The 17,935-nt window shown below is 41.8% G+C and overlaps 1 protein-coding gene across 2 annotated transcripts; it reads right to left on the bottom strand.

Annotated features, from left to right (window-relative positions):
* Positions 1 to 1,874: 1,874 nt before the first annotated feature.
* Minar2 (membrane integral NOTCH2 associated receptor 2) lies at positions 1,875 to 17,631 on the bottom strand. 2 transcript variants are annotated; one of them, XM_052742228.1, is made up of 5 exons: positions 17,344 to 17,631; positions 13,986 to 14,043; positions 12,841 to 12,920; positions 6,499 to 6,723; positions 1,875 to 3,131 (listed from the first exon to the last, which is right to left on the bottom strand). In XM_052742228.1, the coding sequence occupies exons 1-5, from the start codon at positions 17,518 to 17,520 to the stop codon at positions 2,952 to 2,954; spliced, it is 720 nt and encodes a 239-aa protein (XP_052598188.1). In that variant the 5' UTR covers positions 17,521 to 17,631; the 3' UTR covers positions 1,875 to 2,951. The 2 variants fall into 2 exon arrangements, with proteins under 2 accessions (XP_052598188.1, XP_052598189.1); XM_052742229.1 differs by lacking the exons at positions 12,841 to 12,920; positions 13,986 to 14,043 and having other exon boundaries at positions 17,344 to 17,630.
* Between the last annotated feature and the right edge of the window lie 304 nt (positions 17,632 to 17,935).

Here is a 17,935-nt window from a genome sequence, read left to right as displayed (position 1 = left end):
AGGGAATAAGGTAGAGGGTGATAGAGCAGGATGCCTGGGCATACTGCTGTGTACTCTGCATGCATTCATGTGCACGCAGGAGCACCCAGAGCATGAATACCTGTCTATACCACATAGACAGTCCCTGAGTATACACACTCATCAAATATATACAAATACACCCCCCCCACACACACACACATATTCACAGCATAAATACCTGTGTACACCAAGTGTACACTCGCTGCATATGCACACACATCTTACAGTCACACACACACACACACACACACACACACACACACACAATATAAAGAGTCCTCCAATACTGAGATCTACCAATATACAAATTCAGAAGACCATAGGAAATCTGAACCAAGCAGCAAAGGTTTAACCCATTTGAGGACCCGAGGAAGGAGTCACCCTCTGAGGAGTCTTCCAGCGTTCACGAGTGATGTGCAGCGGACTCTAGAGCTTATTCTGAAGTTCTACCTCCCTCTTGTCGACGTGACTCACAGCCAGTCACGTGTCTTTTCTAGAATGATGAGACTGTCAAAATCAGCGTTACAAAGGGCAGACAGGAGCTCTCAGCCCTTTATCCTGCTAGCTCAAAGTTCATTTCTTCCTGCCGTGTTTCTTCATGGTGTGAGCTCAGGCATAGTAAATGTGGCCTCCAGGTGGCAGGAGCGCACTCTAGTTAAATGGAGCCTGGGGCCTCGCTTTCCCTATAGGCCGCTAATTAAATTCTCCACTAGGTGGCAGCAACCAGAAAAAATCGTTTTTTAGGTGAAAAACCAATTTCAAATCTTTCTGTTTACATTTGAGAGCAGCACTTTACAAAAGTGTAAACATTCTAATTTTTTTCCCTGGAATTTGTGGCATTATTAGCTTATAGGGCTTCAACACACCAACTTAATATGCAAGAATAAAGCACGCCTTCCAATAATAAAGGAACTTTTTATTGGAAAAAAATTATTATTAAGAATTTTGATGTTCAGATTTTTTAACCCAACTTAGGGGTTAAGAAAGAGACTAAAATAGTGTTGGGGACAATGGGACTTAATATTTATTGACCGGTGCTGTGTGCCAACCCTGTATTTAAAAAGTTTAAAAGAGAGGAAGAAAAAAACCAGTGGGCCTGGATCAGAAACTCTCAAGCAAGCCCAGATTTGAACATAAGCCTGGAGAGAGCCATTACTGCTGTCCTTTCCATGACCTTACACGTTTTTTTTTTTCTTCTTCTTCTAGAGCTGTTTTCACAAGGGAATTAGAAGCGCATGCAAGTTATAAATTTGCATGCGAACAAGGACACCATTCCCATTGTGACTTTCCCTTACGTGCAGACACATACCATTAATTCAGCGAGGGACAATATTGTAGTTTGAATCCAGTTACACCGAAAGCTAGCGGTGGATATTGGTCTAAAAGCAAAGCAATAAATCCACTCATGCAGAAGAAATGAGTGTCCAAAGGTATCATAAATATAAGGAGAGGAAGAAGGCTAGAGAGGAGAGGAATCCTAGGTGCTTGACTGGAAGGAGGAAGGGACGCCTGGGTGGGGGCGGGGCAGGCTGCCCACCCCGTCTTTAAAGAGTTATCTGGACTCTGGGCACGGGTGCTGTCTTGGACAGACACAAATAACCCAGTTCAGCACAGATGAGTAAGTACCATGCAGGGTGACCCCTGAGCATGACTTGAGTCCCCAGAGGCAAACACGGGGGCAGTCAAGCTTTGAAGACAGTGAGGGCAGGCAGGATCTAAGGGCAGCCCCAGTGGGAGGGAGCCTGGTGAGGAGGACCCCCACCTCCATCCCCCTGCCATTCTTTCCACATTGGACTGGAACCCACAGCAAGAAGAGGAATAACAAAGTCAGTGCAAAGATCAGTAAGACAGAATTTGCTTTGTACACGGTAATTTATTGTCCTGTAAACCTTCATTTTTATACACTTTTACTTCAAGTATCTTTACGAGCAATACAGGGAAATAGTAAGGCGTTATCTAAGGGCACGAGAAGACGGCACTCTTGGGGAAGAAGAAAAGCCTTGTTTCACACACTAAATAGCGTTAGGAGTGGCACTGGGGGCCGTAGGGGAGAATGTCTTGGGATGGGGAGAGGATGCGCTTGTCCCCAGGTAATCTGCAGCCAGCAGCCAGCTGGAAATGACACTGTGGGAAAAGGTAGTCCCAGCTCTTGTTAAGTCAGCTCCCTCCTCGGATAATCTCTCCTTCAGGTCTAACTGTCATTCAGTTGGAATACTCAGGGGTGGCAGCATTCCTGGGGTCTCTCCAGTGCCCTACCCACTATGTCTGGTAAATATGTACCCACTGCCACTAGAGGTCACAGTTGCCGGTTTCCATCAACCCACAAACACATACCACAATGGTGGACCACGTTTATCTCTGCTGAAACAGCAACATAAATGTGGGTCATTATAAAGGATTACTGGGGAAATTAGAAGAGGATAGAACATCTCCCTCCCACTTTTTCCTCTTCCCTAACGTAAGTGGAGATCAAGGAGGGTAAAGCAGGTCTAACTTGACCTGGGCTCAGCAGAAGTCTTCCAGTTGCCCTTGCAGCTGGCCAGGTTGGCTGGAGCTTCCGCAGTGCCCAGAGGAGGAGGGAGTGGTGTGGTGAAAACCGGATGAGCATGATGAGCACTGAGGTGCCTGATGCTCTGCTCTCTATCATAAAGCTTGATTGTGGTTGCATGTATGTGACTTTTGGTTTTCTGATCCTCCGGAATATCTGCTTCACAAAGGAGAAAACCCCGACCAACCAGGAATCACACGCAGGTTTCACGGAACAGAGCAGAGGGGCCAGCATACCACAAGCAATGACCACATTCTAAAGGACAAGGGTGTTTAGCCACACAGCTAGCAATGCGGACGCATACATTCACAATGCACAGACAGATTTTCCTGTAAGTACTCAGAAGGCGTTTTAAAGCTTGAAAGAAGGGTTTGCAACTTCCTTAGGCAAACAAGGCGCTCAGAGTCACTACGGTAACCAAGATGGAGGCCACAACGAGTAAGATCATACCCATGTGACATAATTTTGATTGCTTGTTGCGCTTCTTCTTCTTTTTCAACAGAGTGTCAAAGCCTGGAGTGTACATATCCCCCAGCCAAAAGCGCAGGTCGTTGGGGTTTTCCTAAAAGAAAACAACACAGAGAAAATACCACCAATAGGTCATGCGTCAGCATTACAGACGGAAACTTGGGAACAAGATGCTGCCAGAGGACCTGAGAGTCTGTAGTCACATTGTTTGGGGATCAAACAGTAGGCTTGACATCTCTAAATGTCTCGGATACACTGCCACAGCCTGGTTGACCACAGGTACCTGCAGGAAATGTGTCTGTCTGCATCAGATTTTGTTAGGTGGCCTGCACAATTCCTGTATCAAGTTCCTGACACTTCCAAGCCAAAAACATCATAGTCATCTTTTAGCCAATTGTATGTTTCTAACCTCTTATAAATAATGGCTATAAGCCAGTTAAGTGAGTTGAAATATAATTACAATTCCTAGCTTTAGATGAACCTTGGAAGTTTTGTCTCATCTTTGTGGCAGGGATAAGAATTTGGTAAGTTTCAGGAAACCTCAACTGACTTCCAGGAAGGAAGAATAGAGCTAGTCTTAAGAGCTACTTCCATGTCAGAGCTACATCTTCCACATAGAAACTCAGGGGACACGATGCTTCTTTGCTCCTGTTAGCTCCTATCCATATGGTGTCTGTCTCATTGGCTCCATCTTCTGAGTGCCAGAGAACTCTTTTTAAGAATTCTACTCTCAAGTACCCAATAAGTCACCTATACACTCTACTATTCCGTATACTTTTTGGAAACAAAACAAAACACTTTCCTCTAATCTCCAATAAGTTTAGTGCAATCAGTCCTGTCTCTCATACATTAAGTGTACAAAGATAGCTGAGTTACCACTTTCACATAGCAACTGCAGGCCACTACTTTTCTTGCCTGGATATTTTGAGGCATTTGAAAGAGGCCATCACCCTCAATGGTTTTAGTGGACATATGTCAGCTAGTAGTGTCACAAAACCAATTCCCGGTTGCTGGCAGCCTGTAGGGTCTCTGAACTAGCTTCAGACTTAGGGCTATAGTGCTAGGAGGGACATGGGCAAGCCTATAAGGAGATGGCATGGATTGGGCTGTGGTACATGGGTTTAAACCACCTACTTAGAAGTGCTTAAGAACTGCAGTTGGGTTTGGAAGGCCTGTGCAGAAGAACACCGACTTTAAAACCCTTGTCTGCATTCCCCTTGTTTTGCATCTCATTTGTGCCCCAACCAGAGTCCCGAATTTTGCACACTTAGTACTTTAATTTTATTTTTTCACCAATGGCTTCCCTCACGGAGACAATCCTCTCTTAAAGTCCTGCCTCAGCTCGCATTGGTAATTAAGTGTATCATTTCTTTTGTCTTTTGTGATAACTTATAACTCAGCCATTTAGACAAAAAAAAAAAATAGTACTATATGAAGGCACCCAGAATGTTTATAGTCCATATTGGTATCAAAATGACAGAAATGATGGGGCTGGAAAGAGGATTCAGCAGTTAAAGGGGAAGGCTGCTCATCTAGTGGACCTGGGTTAGATTCCTAGCACCCATGTGGCTGTTCACATTTATGACCATCTGTAACTCCAGTTTCAAGGAGACCTGACACACGCTGGTGGCCTCTGAGAGCATTGCATGTACATGGTGCATACACATGCATGGCAAAGCAGGCAAAACACCCAGACAGGTAAAATAAAAACTGAAGGTCAAAAAAAATTACAAATTTAAGTCAGGAGCCTGTCTGCTATTTATTAGATAAGGACGGATGTGCAGATAAAAGAAGGGGGAGTCATAGACTATAAGAAGTTCTGATGAGAGCAGGGTGCATGGCTTCCTGGAAGTTTCTTCTGGAAGTTAACACTGAGGAGGAGCATCATGGGACCAGTACACAGACAACCCTGAGAGCACAACTGCTTTGAGAAGTGTGTGTGTGTGTGTGTGTGTGTGTGTGTGTGTGTGTGTGTGTGTGTGTGTGTGAGCTAGGTGGAGGACTGTCAGTTTCAGTAACAGCACATCCAATAGATTTGTATTTGATCTTTGTAAATGTAACTTAAAACATTTCTACTAATTGCCAATGATCTTCAGTTTCCTTGGTCTGATATCCAAACTTAAAAAATAAAAAATAAATAAATAAAATTTTTGAGAAACAAATTTAATTATTTTTTTTTTAATTGGCAGATGAAAATGACGGTCTTTGAATTAGGTAAACTGTTTATATTAGCTCAGTTAGATGGATCTGTGTGCAGGCTGGGATGCAACATTCATCCCCACCGCCCTCTTGTCATATGTGCACACAGCAAAGGCAAGAGAACAAGCCTTAGCTTGTGCCCAGCAATAAGTGATGGTGTGTGAAATAAATCAATGCATTTTCCCCAATAACAGACTTAATGATATGAAGTCTTTGGTAAGAAGCATGAGAATAAACCAAAACAAAGAAGAGGAAAAGAAATGCATTGTTGTTGCCATGGAATGTGTGTTCTGGAAACTTCTCAGAAAGAAGCTAAAGAGGAAGGGGAACCTTCAAACTAGGAGATTAAGACCTGTCAGTGATTCCAGACCATTACGTATTTCAAGGCATGCACAGTCAAGGTCTTAAAACCTGTGTGCAGCACATAAAAGTCTACGGTACTGCCCCCTTTAAAAAAAAATGTGGTTCACTGCAGGTGGTTAAGGTATGGACTCACACCAGACACACATTTTTAAATGAAGGGTACTTGAAAATGTCAGGCTTTTCTGGCCTAAGGCAGGTGGAGGCAAGCCGAGGCTGGTCAGGAATCCAGTCCTTTCAGACAACAGAGGGTCCACTCTGGTTTTCAGGTATTTGGGTCTTCTGTGTGTAGGTGACATCAGAAGAAGAAGGGGAAGAAAATCTTAAGCTGAGTGAGTGAGTTTGTGCATATCTTTCCTTGTTGAAATGTTTTGTTTTGAGACACAAGAAAAATGACCAAAATGTAGACATTCAATCTTAAATCATTTTGTGGTCTTAGAATGTTAATGAAGTGATCATTGTTAAGGACTTCCTCTCAGAGTGCCTAAGTCTGATCACTTCCTAAGTTGTTTTAGAAAAATGTAGAGTAAGAAATTCATTCCTAAGCAATCAAGAGTATAAACAGCCACCAGATTACAAACCAGGGAAACCATATATGACCTTACAAATTAATCTGAAAAACAACTCCCACCTTCCCAGGAGACCCTCTGTCACTGTCACCTCGCTTTTCTTCACTCTGTAGTACACGGATGCCATTGGCTGTGCAAAATACAAAACAAATAACCCCAAATACTGGCTGGAAAAGAGAAATAACTTCAAGGACCCAAAGGACCTGTAGTCTGGAGATTTTGTGTTTAGTGAGGAACTCCTACACTGTCTACAGTTGTCACGTCTACAACACCTTCTCAGGCTCACCGAGCTGATCTGGCTGAAGAGTTGAAGGGACTTCTTAGTATACATACCTTCAGCTGTCCAGAGAGATTTGTGTGCGCAGAGTGCTTGTCATATTCCTCAGCAGTCCAGGAAGGATTCTTTTTTCTCTCTTCCATAGCTTCTTCCATGCTCATGTCACCATATAACGGGTTATTCTTCATGACTGGAGACATGGACGGTGGAGGATTGTCAGGAAGGGCTGGGTTCTCCCCGCCAAATCCCTTAGCTCCCTGAGAAGCCATGTTCTTTTCTCCCTGTTAGGAGAAAAAAAAAAAATGAGATGGGCTTGCTGGTGGCAGACAGCAGAAACCAAATAGCAGAGATCTGTATCTGAAGATTTGTGGATTCTGTCTCAAATTCAACAGATTCAAAATGACTCTAGGATCTACTTTGATCTAGAATCCTACCATTAATTGAGTTCTCTCTTTATATTTTATTATGTTCAGTTTAATATCCATTTCGATGACATTTTCCAGCTACAAAGAAAGAATAGTGTTCTCTGTGGTGATATTTTGTTTGTGCTCTAACAAATAAAGCTTGCCTGGAGATCACAGTGTGGAGCTAGCCACTAGTTAACCATAGAAGCCAGGCAGTGGTGGCACACACCTTTAATCCCAGCACTTGGAAAGTGATATGGCTGGGCTGAGAGAGGAATATATGGTGGGAGGAGACAGGAGTTCACCCCCTTTCAGGCTGAGGAGTTGGCGAGGTAAGAAGTGGCTGTGGCTTGCTCCCTTGTCTCTCTGATCTCCAGGCAAGCTTTATTTGTTAGAGCACAAACAAAATATCACCACAGTTCTCCAGTTCACCTGGGAGAATTCTGAAGAAACCCAGTTTTCCAGCTCATACGCATTCGAGTTTAATGGCATTTTACGCATTTTAGTGTACTCCAAGATCCATAAAAATAGTATTTAATATTGTTGTATGAATCCAGCAAATTTAAGATTAAAAGTATTTTCTGGGACTACAAGATGACTCAGCAGGTAAAGGTGCTTGCTGCTAACCTGCCAGCCTAGATTTGATCCCCAGACCCTCATAGCACAAGAAGAGAATGGAATCCTGAAACTGGTACTGCCTTTTTCCTGATCTCCACACTCATATGTCCTGGCAGGCACATGCAAGTGTATAAACATACATGCATACAAACACGCGCGCGCGCGCGCACACACACACACGAATAAATAAATAAAGTAAAATAACCCTTTTAAATCATTTTTAAATGTCTTGGCTTTTTATAAACACATCCTCAGCTCCTATTTCAGAGAGTTTTGAGGAGGGATACTGCTTAGTTTCTTCTCCCAAACTGAAACACTCCATGCTAGACAAAGAGGGGAGGTTCATTAAACCTAGGAAGCTAATAATGCATTTTACCAGGCTCAGGAAACCCAAGACCCTTAAATTCTCAGGAAGGTCCAAGGTCACAGGATTCACAAGCCATCTTCCCACGGACATTAAAGCAGCCAACAGTTGCTAGGGAATAGGAGACTTGGCGGTGGAGCTGCTGTCCACTGGCACAAGCGGGGCACAGGGATGCAAGTTTTGAGAGTTCACATCCGTGCTGCATTGGATGTTTTGGAGCTACAGTTGCCTTTGAGTTGCCCGTGCTCCTCTAAGTTACTGTAAGGAATGCATTGTTCCACTAAGCTAGACTTGGGTGGAATCATTTCTCCAGTCTGTTATCAGCATCCTATCCGAGGTGGAAAGATTTGGTCACATGGTCCATGGCTCCAGGAAAAGTCATAGAGCAACTGAGCCAAATTTACACGACTCATCTCTGTGTGTCTATTGACCAGCTGTCCACTAGAGTAATCAATTCTTGACTTTTTGAGATAAAAAAATGATATTGAAACATAGAAAAAAATACATGAGAAATGTATGTGCTTTTTCCACAGACCCTTCTGTGTGTGTGTGTGTGTGTGTGTGTGTGTGTGTGTGTGTGTGTGTGTAATATTGGTGACTGAACCTAAGAACTTTGGAGATATACCAATAGGAATCATGTCCTTTTGAGTCATGTGTATGACAACGTCTGGCCATACATCAATGGCCTCAGCTTCTTTTAGGACACAGATTAAACATGTACTTATACTAAAATTGTGGACTAGCATTACATGTCCTTCTGAAATAACATAAGTAAAGGGAAAAATAATCTAGATAAAAACCATTTGTGTTCTCCTGGGCACTGGGTTTCTGTGACTTAAAAAAAAGATTTATTTATTTTATTTTTATTTTATATGTACTAGTGTGTTTGTGTGTGTGTGTGTGTGTGTGTGTGTGTGCATGTATATATGTATGTGCATTGCATGTGGGCCTGATGTACTCCAAGGCCAGAGAAGATATCAGATCTCCTGGAACTTGAGCTACGGACATGGTGGATGCTGGGTCCACAGGAAAAGCAGCAATCTCTCCAGCCCTTCCATTATGTTCTTAATAAATGCATCTTTCATACTTTTAGAGCTCAATTTGGAGACCCTTTTTTAAAAAATCTTTAATTTGGTTTGTGTCTGTTAAAAAGTCAATTTATAGTTTATAATGTTAAGTCGTATAATAAATCTTTAGCATTTAGCTCAAAGATGAGTAGATTCATAAGTGTTGTTCTAAATTAGATAAAAACAACCTGACAAGAAATTAAGGTTATTGGAGCTTCACACAATTAGAACTCTATTGTTTTCTTCAAGCCTGGACAGCTTTGATCATTTCTGAAGCGGGCTAACTCTTCTGACATGCATGAGCTGTCTCTGTTAGGTTCTTTTCCTGCTCCACTGCTCATCTCACATAAATAAGAAGGGTTGATAAATGAGGGAAATAAAATGCGTGGCTCAAGAAAAGTATATATACACTATAAAATATATAGAGGTTTAGAAGAATTAATATGTGAAGGTATCAAAACTGTCAGAGGTATATTGTAAAGCAGTTTTTAAGCCTTGTGTCTAGGCCATATCCTTGAAAAATGCTAAATATTTTCCTGAAATGTATTTTTTTGTCTCTGTTCTGCCCAGTATTCTTATGTCTGAAGGACGCACCAAAGAAAACTTAATATAAAGCTTCATTACTAATCTGAAGAAATCAGTTATTTTTAATATTTTACATCTTAATTAAATTATTCAAAAAGAATTTGATAGGATTACTGGGGATGTGGCTCGGGCACTGAGCACATGGGAGATCTTGGGTCCCATCCCTGAGACAGCCAAACAGATGATAATTATTATCTAATGGCAAGATAAAAGTAAATACTAATCCTGGGGCTGCAGATATAGTTCAAAGGCAGAATGCTTACCTAGCAAGAGTGAATCTCCAAGTTCAAATAGAGGTTTACAAAAAAAAAAAAAAATTGTGGTTCATTTGTATTTTACTATTTTTTTTCCAAATCGATTTAAGAAAATAAAGAACATATACCAAGTCCAACATTGCATGCTACATCTTAGGTGAAATACTAAGAAGAAAATTCAGTAGCATTTCTGTGATTTCAATCAACTGAACTGTAAAATAAATTCCATTTAAACTATTTATTTAAAGTAACACTTCAAAGTTTAACTAGACTTTCAATATTAAGCCAGACTTTGTCCATTTATTTTAATCCTAATACTTTAATGTGCAAGTAAAATACCACTTAATAAAAAGAGCTAGAAGACATATTCAGGCAAACACATTCTAAAGGTTAGCAGCTCACAGGCCATTAAAATGAGAACCTCTAAAAATATACATCAAGAGGGAGTAAAACTGGTGATAGGCAGGGAGACTGAAACAAAGGAATGCTGAAAATAAACAGAAATCGATGAGATTGGAAACAATATAACAATTTGAGTTTAAAGTAAACTAAAGAATTGGTAAGTAAAAAGTTGAACACAGGTGTTATTAATTAAGGAATTAAGAACTAATTGCAGGGAAAGGAGAGAGATGTTGACATTAGGGAAACTGATGTATCTCCAAATTACCAGAGCAGTAAGAAATGTTAAAGGCAAGTTGGCCAATCCCTAAGAAGACGCAGGTATAAAATGTAGGCTATCTCAAGAGCACACAAAGGAAAAGTCCTAAGTAAGCATATTAAACAGAAGCAAGTTTCATTTCCTATTTCAGTTGAGCGAGACTGGCAGATCAGATTCCAAAATGTGATTCAATATCTAGTGCCTCGACTTTAAGAACTCGGGAAGGATGCAAATTTAAGGAGGTGGATACGCACGCGCGCGCGCACACACACAGAGACCCAGGCATGGCGCCTGGCTCCACACCACCAGTTTCATTCCCTTGGTTGAGCACACACCACGCGGTGTCCAGCTTCTTTCATCTGCCCTGAAATTTGTTTGGGGTCAGGCTTTTCGAAACCAAGAAAGCACAGCAGAAGTAACTTGAGGTGGTATCCAAGCTGTTTCCAAACTCTTCCTCACGATTTCTGTCACTATTCGTTTATTTGTTTGGGGTTTTTTTCCGTTTTGTTTTGTTTTTTTGACCCTATAGACAGGGATCTGAGATGGTAGGACCATGAAATAAGCAACTCAAAACCATGACCCCTGTTTGGAAAAGAGAAGCGTCCCCTGTCCGTCTGCTGTTCCTAAGAGTTCTCGTGATAGACAGAGACTGTCACTTTGCCAGTTGTCACAGCAGCGGGCGGTGACCTCCCTCTCCAGTGCTGAAGAGCCGCTGGAAATGGACAGTTGTGTCCCACTGTGCAGCAGCCAGAACTGGGAAGGAACACTGGGAACTTTATTCTTACTTGTTTTGTATGTGAGTAGTGTATGTACATGCTTCTCTGTGTACGTGTGCTTGTGTGTACACACGCAAGTGCACATGTGTGCATGAGTGGACACCAGAGGCTGACACTAGGTGTCTTCCCTAACCACCCTGCTCCTTATTTTTTGAGACAAGGTCTTTTAGTGAGATTGGAACTCACCGATTCAACCGGACTGGCTGCTTGTGAGCCCCAGGGATCCATCTGTCCCAACACCACCTCACCCCAGCACTGGAATTATGGAAGCCTGCCCCTCAGGCCAGCTTTTCATGTGAATGCTGGAGAGCCAAATGCACAACAGCATCAGGCTTGCATGGTGAACATTTCACCATCCGAGCCACATCCCCACCCCCTGATGTTGGAAGCTTGAAGACAGTTATTCAGCACTGGAAATCATTTGGTATACATGCTACTATGGTCATTTGAGAGATAATTATTACTAACTAGCAGATACTTGTTGCAAATGTAAAAATTTACATGGTCACATCTACCTTCTCAGAACATTTGTATATGAGTAGAGTCAAAAAATTCAACAGGATGGTTAAAAATGTGCGAGGAGGGTCTAAAGGTGTGGTGTTTCCTAGGGTAATAACTGCAGGCCCCAAACGCTGGGATGTAAAATTACTTACAAATGAAAAAAAATACAAAGAGAAGGAAAATATCTCCGCTGTATGAAGTAACTGAAGACAAAGATTATGTTGAAAGCCTGATTTTATAAGCCTCGGTTGGTGGCCATTAAGCCAGAAGTTGGAGAAATGGAAACAGGAAAGCGAGTTCCAAAGGCCAGCTGGAGACCCGTGCTTTACAGTGCCTTTAAGAGTATTTTATGTCAGGAAGAACTGTCTGAGGCTAAATAAAGAGGATTATAGTAACAAATCGTTAAATAGATTGTATAGGAAATAAACTGCTGAAGACACTACAAGATGGGAACTAGAGTCTTTAAAATAAAATAATCACTTGGGTATTCTGGGCAAACACTATTGTCTGCTTTTCCAGTCACTTAGACATCAAAACGAAAACAACTGCAAAAACAACAGACCCCAGATTGAGAAAATAAAAATAAGCATAGGTCTCCAAATTCCTATGAATAAGAGTAGAAATAAGTTTGGAGACCCTCCCAAGCCTGGAGCATGAGTCTGTGCAGAGTGCAAGTCGGGGGGGTCTTCACAGAGAGCAGAAGCGATCCTGCCTCACCTCCAGGGAAGGGGTCTGCACAAGCACTCCTGGAGAGATTTCAGAAGGATTTTCGAACAGTGACTTCTTCACTGCTCAGAAAGGAAGCAATTAGTGTAGGGCAATAATCCGGTTTCTTTAAAGGGGAATTTGTAGGATTAGGATGGCTTGCAGGAGCTACTGCTAAATTGGGTGATTAGATAGAATCTTCAATCTGGTAGACAATCTCGGTTGTTAATTCTGTGGGGAGGGCAAGGGTTTAGGAATACACACACACACACACACACACACACACACACACACACACACACATACTAGATTATTTACAGCATATTTCAAGCATCGTATCTTAAACATGGCATCTATCTATTTTAAAGGATAAGAACGAAGTAGTGCCTGGCTAGACACACAACAAATCCATTTCCTCTTCCAAGACACACAACAGTTGGGTTGAAATTCAAGCTTGACTACTGACCTCCCCAACAGTATTTGTGTCTTCCTCTCTGTCTTCTCGGTCTGCAGACATAATGCAGATCCTGATACTGTAGAAAGAACCTCCAGAGAAAGAATTTGAATTCTGCTTTTAGATAAGCTCCTCAGGATGTGTGCAGCATTAACATCTCAAGAGTACAGATGCCTTACATACCCTATTGGGTTATTAGATTTGGGGATGTTTGTTTTTACAAAATAACATCGCACACTACTACAGAAAATATAATATAATATAATAATATCACAATATAATATATCAAACAAAATAGATTCAAGGCAAGAAGCTTTGGTAGCTACAAAGGTTTTGAATAAAAGTAACATCATCGGCAAAGGATAATAACTATAAAATTTTATGTATGTTATAAAATTATTGTAAAAATAAAATGTAAAGTAATCATTAAAGTTATGTATATCCATACAAAAGATTCCCAAAGACAAAGGCAGTTTGTACAACAAAATTAACAAATGCAATCACTTGACACTGGAAATACTCCATTTTCTGAGTATTTCCAAAACATTGATCGTGTGATGGACTCTAGAGGAAAATACACAAACGACTTAGTTAATAATCTAGAAACCATCCAAAACATACCCCAAATCCAAATTTTGTAATCATTTAGACTATGTTTTAAATAAAAACAATGGAAATGTTGTAAGTGATGATACAGTGAAAGTAAAACGTGGCGTTACAGAACGGTAGTCTGAAGCGCAAACGCATGCACACACATACACACATACATCTACACAAACACACACACACACAAATACATATAGATATATACACACACATGCACACATACAGTTTATACATTTACACAGAATACATGTACAAACATACGCATTTATATACATGCACAGATATACACACATATAAACTCATATACACATGTACATACACCCACACACATACAAACACACATATGCACACAAATGCACATGCATACACACCTACATAGAATAAATACTCACATACATACAAACATATTTGCACATGCATGCACATAAATGGACAACACATGGAGTGTTGATATTTAAGAAAAACAGTGGTGTGGGATGGAAAAGCAGTGAAGAATGCAGGTTAGGACATGAAACCAGCGAATGAGCTTGTCTAGAAATGAGGATGCCCACTTCTCACCACTGGCTTTTCACTCCAGCTCACAGATTTCCTCTGAGAAGCCTCGGGGTTCTGAAACCAATGTGAAAGGAGTCAGGAATAGACAGAGCTCACTTGAATAGACTCAGAAGTCCAGCTGCTCACCAGAAAAGCCAACACCCAATAGAACGCCTTTAAATATTTTATCACTTAATTAAAAAAGGTTTTAGTGTGTGTGTGTATGTATGAGTGTGTGTGTATGTGTGTGTGTGTGTTGTGTGTGGGGTGTGTGTGTGTGTATGTGAGTGTGTGTATGTGTGTGTGTGTGTGTGTGTGTATGTGTGTGTGTGTGGGCTATGTGTGGGTTGTGTGTGGGGTGTGTGTGGGGTGTGTGTGTGTGTGTGTGTATGTGTGTGTGGGGTGTGTGTGTGGGGTGTGTGTGGGGTGTGTGTATGTGTATGTGTATGTATGTGTGTGTGTATGTGTGTGTGGGGGCTGTGTGTGGGTTGTGTGTGGGGTGTGTGTGGGGTGTGTGTATGTGTGCATGTGTGTGTGTGTGTGTGTGTATGTGTGTGTGGGGTGTGTGTGGGGGGTGTGTGTGGGGTGTGTGTGGGGTGTGTGTGGGGTGTGTGGGTGTGTGTGTGATGTTTGTGTGTGGTGTATGTTTGTGGGTGTATATGGTGAGTGTGTGTGTGTCTTTGTGTGGTGTATGTGGTGTGTGTGTGTGTGCGTGTATGTCTTTGTGTGGTGTGTGTGTGCATGCTTGCTTGCTTGCTAGTACATTGGTACAATGTTTGCCTAGCATACAGAAACCTTGGGTTTGATATCCAAAGCTTCAATAACCAGGTATGGTGGCACATACCTGCAATTCCAACTCTCAGGGCATGAAGGAGGATGCATCACAGCTTTAAGGACACCCACCTTTGGCCACAGACTGAGCTTGAGGCCAGCCCAGGCTACATGAAATCCTGCCTTAAAACCAAACCAAACACCAGGGAAGTAACAATATTATCCATTATTTTTCAAAACTTGATACTATTTTTTTCCTTTTTAAAATAAAAACAAAACAAAAACAGACAAATACAACGAAACAAAATGGAGATAAAATTGCAGGTAGCCCAGGCTGGCCTCCAACTCCTTAGACAACTGAACCCTGAGTTCCTGATGCTCTTGGTCCTGCCTACTGAGTGCTGGGATTATAGGTGTATACTGCACATCTTTTATGCAGAGCTTGGGATAAAAGCCAGGCCTTCCCACATGTCAGGCAGGTTCTCTATCAACTTCTGTTTCTACTTCTTAAACTGTTACAGGAAACTGGACTCCACTGTCCTCTCCTTATACATTATTTGTTTTCACGTCTTAAGAAACCAAAGCGAGTGTCACATTAATTTTTCAAGAGATCATACTGAATCCCAAAATCTCTTCCTGTGGATTGAACCTAAATTTTTAATTAAATTTTTTTTGAGAATTTCATACACAAGAATTGTGTTTGCCCAATTTCTGTTTGCTTAATCCACCGCCCATCCAGGAATTTAACTAAGAAATATTTGATAACTCCCTCTTGAGACATGCTTAACACCTCATTCAATACTCTTGGTATATGCATGAATTATTTTAAGCATCATTCTGAATATTTCAAAATTTCATATTACCATTTCTTCATATTTATGTACTTTTTACTCAACAAGTATGTCAGTCTTGGTTTTTAGATCTACCCGAGGCGTTTGCTGATGACCGTGAGGACCAGATGCAGTTGCTCATAGTTTGAAGCACACCTTCCTGGTTTCCTGATTTCACACTTGGCTACCATTCCTTCCCAGGATTCGTTACTTCAGTAGTAAACTGGCCTTCCCTAAGTTACTTGTCATTGTCTTTTAGGGTAAAAAAGATCATTTATTGGTGGTTTATCAAAGGTACATATGCAGAAGTACATCTCTTTGTTCCTGGAATAATTATTTAGGCCCAAAAGGGCCTGGATAAAAAGCTGCCTGTCAGAAATTTGCATTTCCTCAGGTTTTGAGTTTTAGTTGTGAAATTCCAAATGGAGGCAGTTCACCAACCACAGCACTGAACAAAACATGCTAGAAAGATTGCTGTGTCACAGTCCAGAACAGTCTATTGGCTATGTGTCCTTACAAGGTACTTCACAGAGTGGGGGGTGGAGGAGGGGCAAGATTTTCTGAAATAATTTTAATCCTTTTGTTCTCTGGCATAAAAAAATGAGATAAAGAAGGGACTTTATTTCATTTAACCAAGCAAAACACAAAACAATGGTAAGTGGGTGTGCGTAGAAAGCCGCAAGGCTTTGAGGAGTTCAAAGACTGTACGCAAAATTAAAAACAACAACATTCAGTTGTGATAGCAGGCTGACTTATAATGGAAATAGACTGAACCCTTTATAGAGTAGAGGCAATTTACATAATCATTTGAGTGTATCTGACTCTGAATGAACTCATGACGCATGTTCCAAGGAGCCCACAACCGCAGCATGAAATAGGCCTTGTACACCAGGACTCACGAGTAGCCACTGTTCTTAAAAGCAAACACATTTCTGTCCACGGAATTTAAACGCTCCAAAGGATTTAAGGACTTAACAGGGGCTTGTAGCACAGTCCCATCGTTTCTGAAATGAAATGCCCTTTCCTCTTGCTACCTAGAGTAAACCCTCAACGCCATTGGCCTCCACATCTTAAAACAAGATTATCCCTGTTTGATTAGCCTCAGCGGGGGCCTCCTTTGTGTGGCTCTCCGCAGATGGAACCCATCAGCTGCATTCTTTTGTGAAAGAACAAGAGCGGTGAGATCTGCATGAGATTGGAAGGTCTTATTCCTATGGCTGGTCCATGCGGACACCTGTGGCAGAGGCGCGTCTAAGCTGAGAGCCATTTCCTTTCCAAGATGGAGCCCAGCCAATCTTTCTCCGTCACTCATCCGTACCCTTCACTCTTCTGTATCAAAGGAAGGGGGCTCTAAATGCGGCAGAGGCTAGGCTCAGGCTTTCTCAGAGGCAGGTACACCCTTGCGCTGTAAGCATTTGATATTTTATGCATAGCTCACAGCAACAGACAGAGTTTAAGTATTTCTCCCGCCCCCCCCCCCCCGCCCCCCGAATCTTATTTGAAAACAGTTGCTTTGAAATGTTCTGAAGGCAAGGAGTAAAGAAGAGCTACGCACATTTGGAACAAAGACAGGCAGAGCAGTCAGGGATTGGAGGGGAGTGAATCGGAGGGAGAATTTGCACTTCTTTGCGCAAAGCTTACAGAAAGGGGTGGGGAGGAAGAAGCAGCTGCTAGGTACCCCCCACCCCAAGCCTCCTTCGCAGGAATGAGAAAATGTCATATAATGAGAAAGAAACAAGCTCCCCACCTGTATTTATAGGTCCTTCGATCTTACCTGGGAGTAGACAACGTTTTGCCAGTGTTGTGTAGCAGGAAAATTTCCACCCGGAAATCTCGCGAGGCTAGCCTGCAGAAGGGTTGAGTTCCTCATTAAAGACTTCACGTCAAGCTGCAGGAATTTGTCAGGATGGTTGTTATTGGGCAAAACAGAAAGATCCATGTCCCCTTTCATCTACAGTGGAAACAAAGCAAGCGAAGCTGCCCCTGTCAGACGCCTCCATTATTAATGAGCCTGAAGATGCTCCTGCTGGCATTTGAAACCAGGTCTCTAGGCTGCACACAAAAGCCACCTTCTAAAGGCCACTTCAGTGCACAGGAACAAAACAACAAAGCAGCAAAGGGCCCTCCCTCCTACCTTACAACAAACGCGCACACACACACACCTCACACACATGCATATTATGATGCTTGAATTGCACTAAAAGGGTACATCAATTAAAATTAATAGAATGAGAAAAATTAGATACATGTTGCACTTGCTGTCTCTCCCCATTCAGAATCTAAGAAGGCTATCTTGGATATTAAAGCTGCCACAATCTCAGTATGAAAATCCATCATTTGCAGCTCAGCATCGTCACCTGAAGAGA

The sequence above is a fragment of the Peromyscus californicus genome, unplaced genomic scaffold, assembly GCF_007827085.1.
Source record: "Peromyscus californicus insignis strain IS unplaced genomic scaffold, ASM782708v3 Scaffold_17__1_contigs__length_78620276, whole genome shotgun sequence".
Lineage (NCBI taxonomy): Eukaryota > Metazoa > Chordata > Mammalia > Rodentia > Cricetidae > Peromyscus > Peromyscus californicus.
The sequence above is the reverse complement of the archived record's forward strand: the minus strand, read 5'-3'. Positions and strand labels throughout refer to the sequence as shown.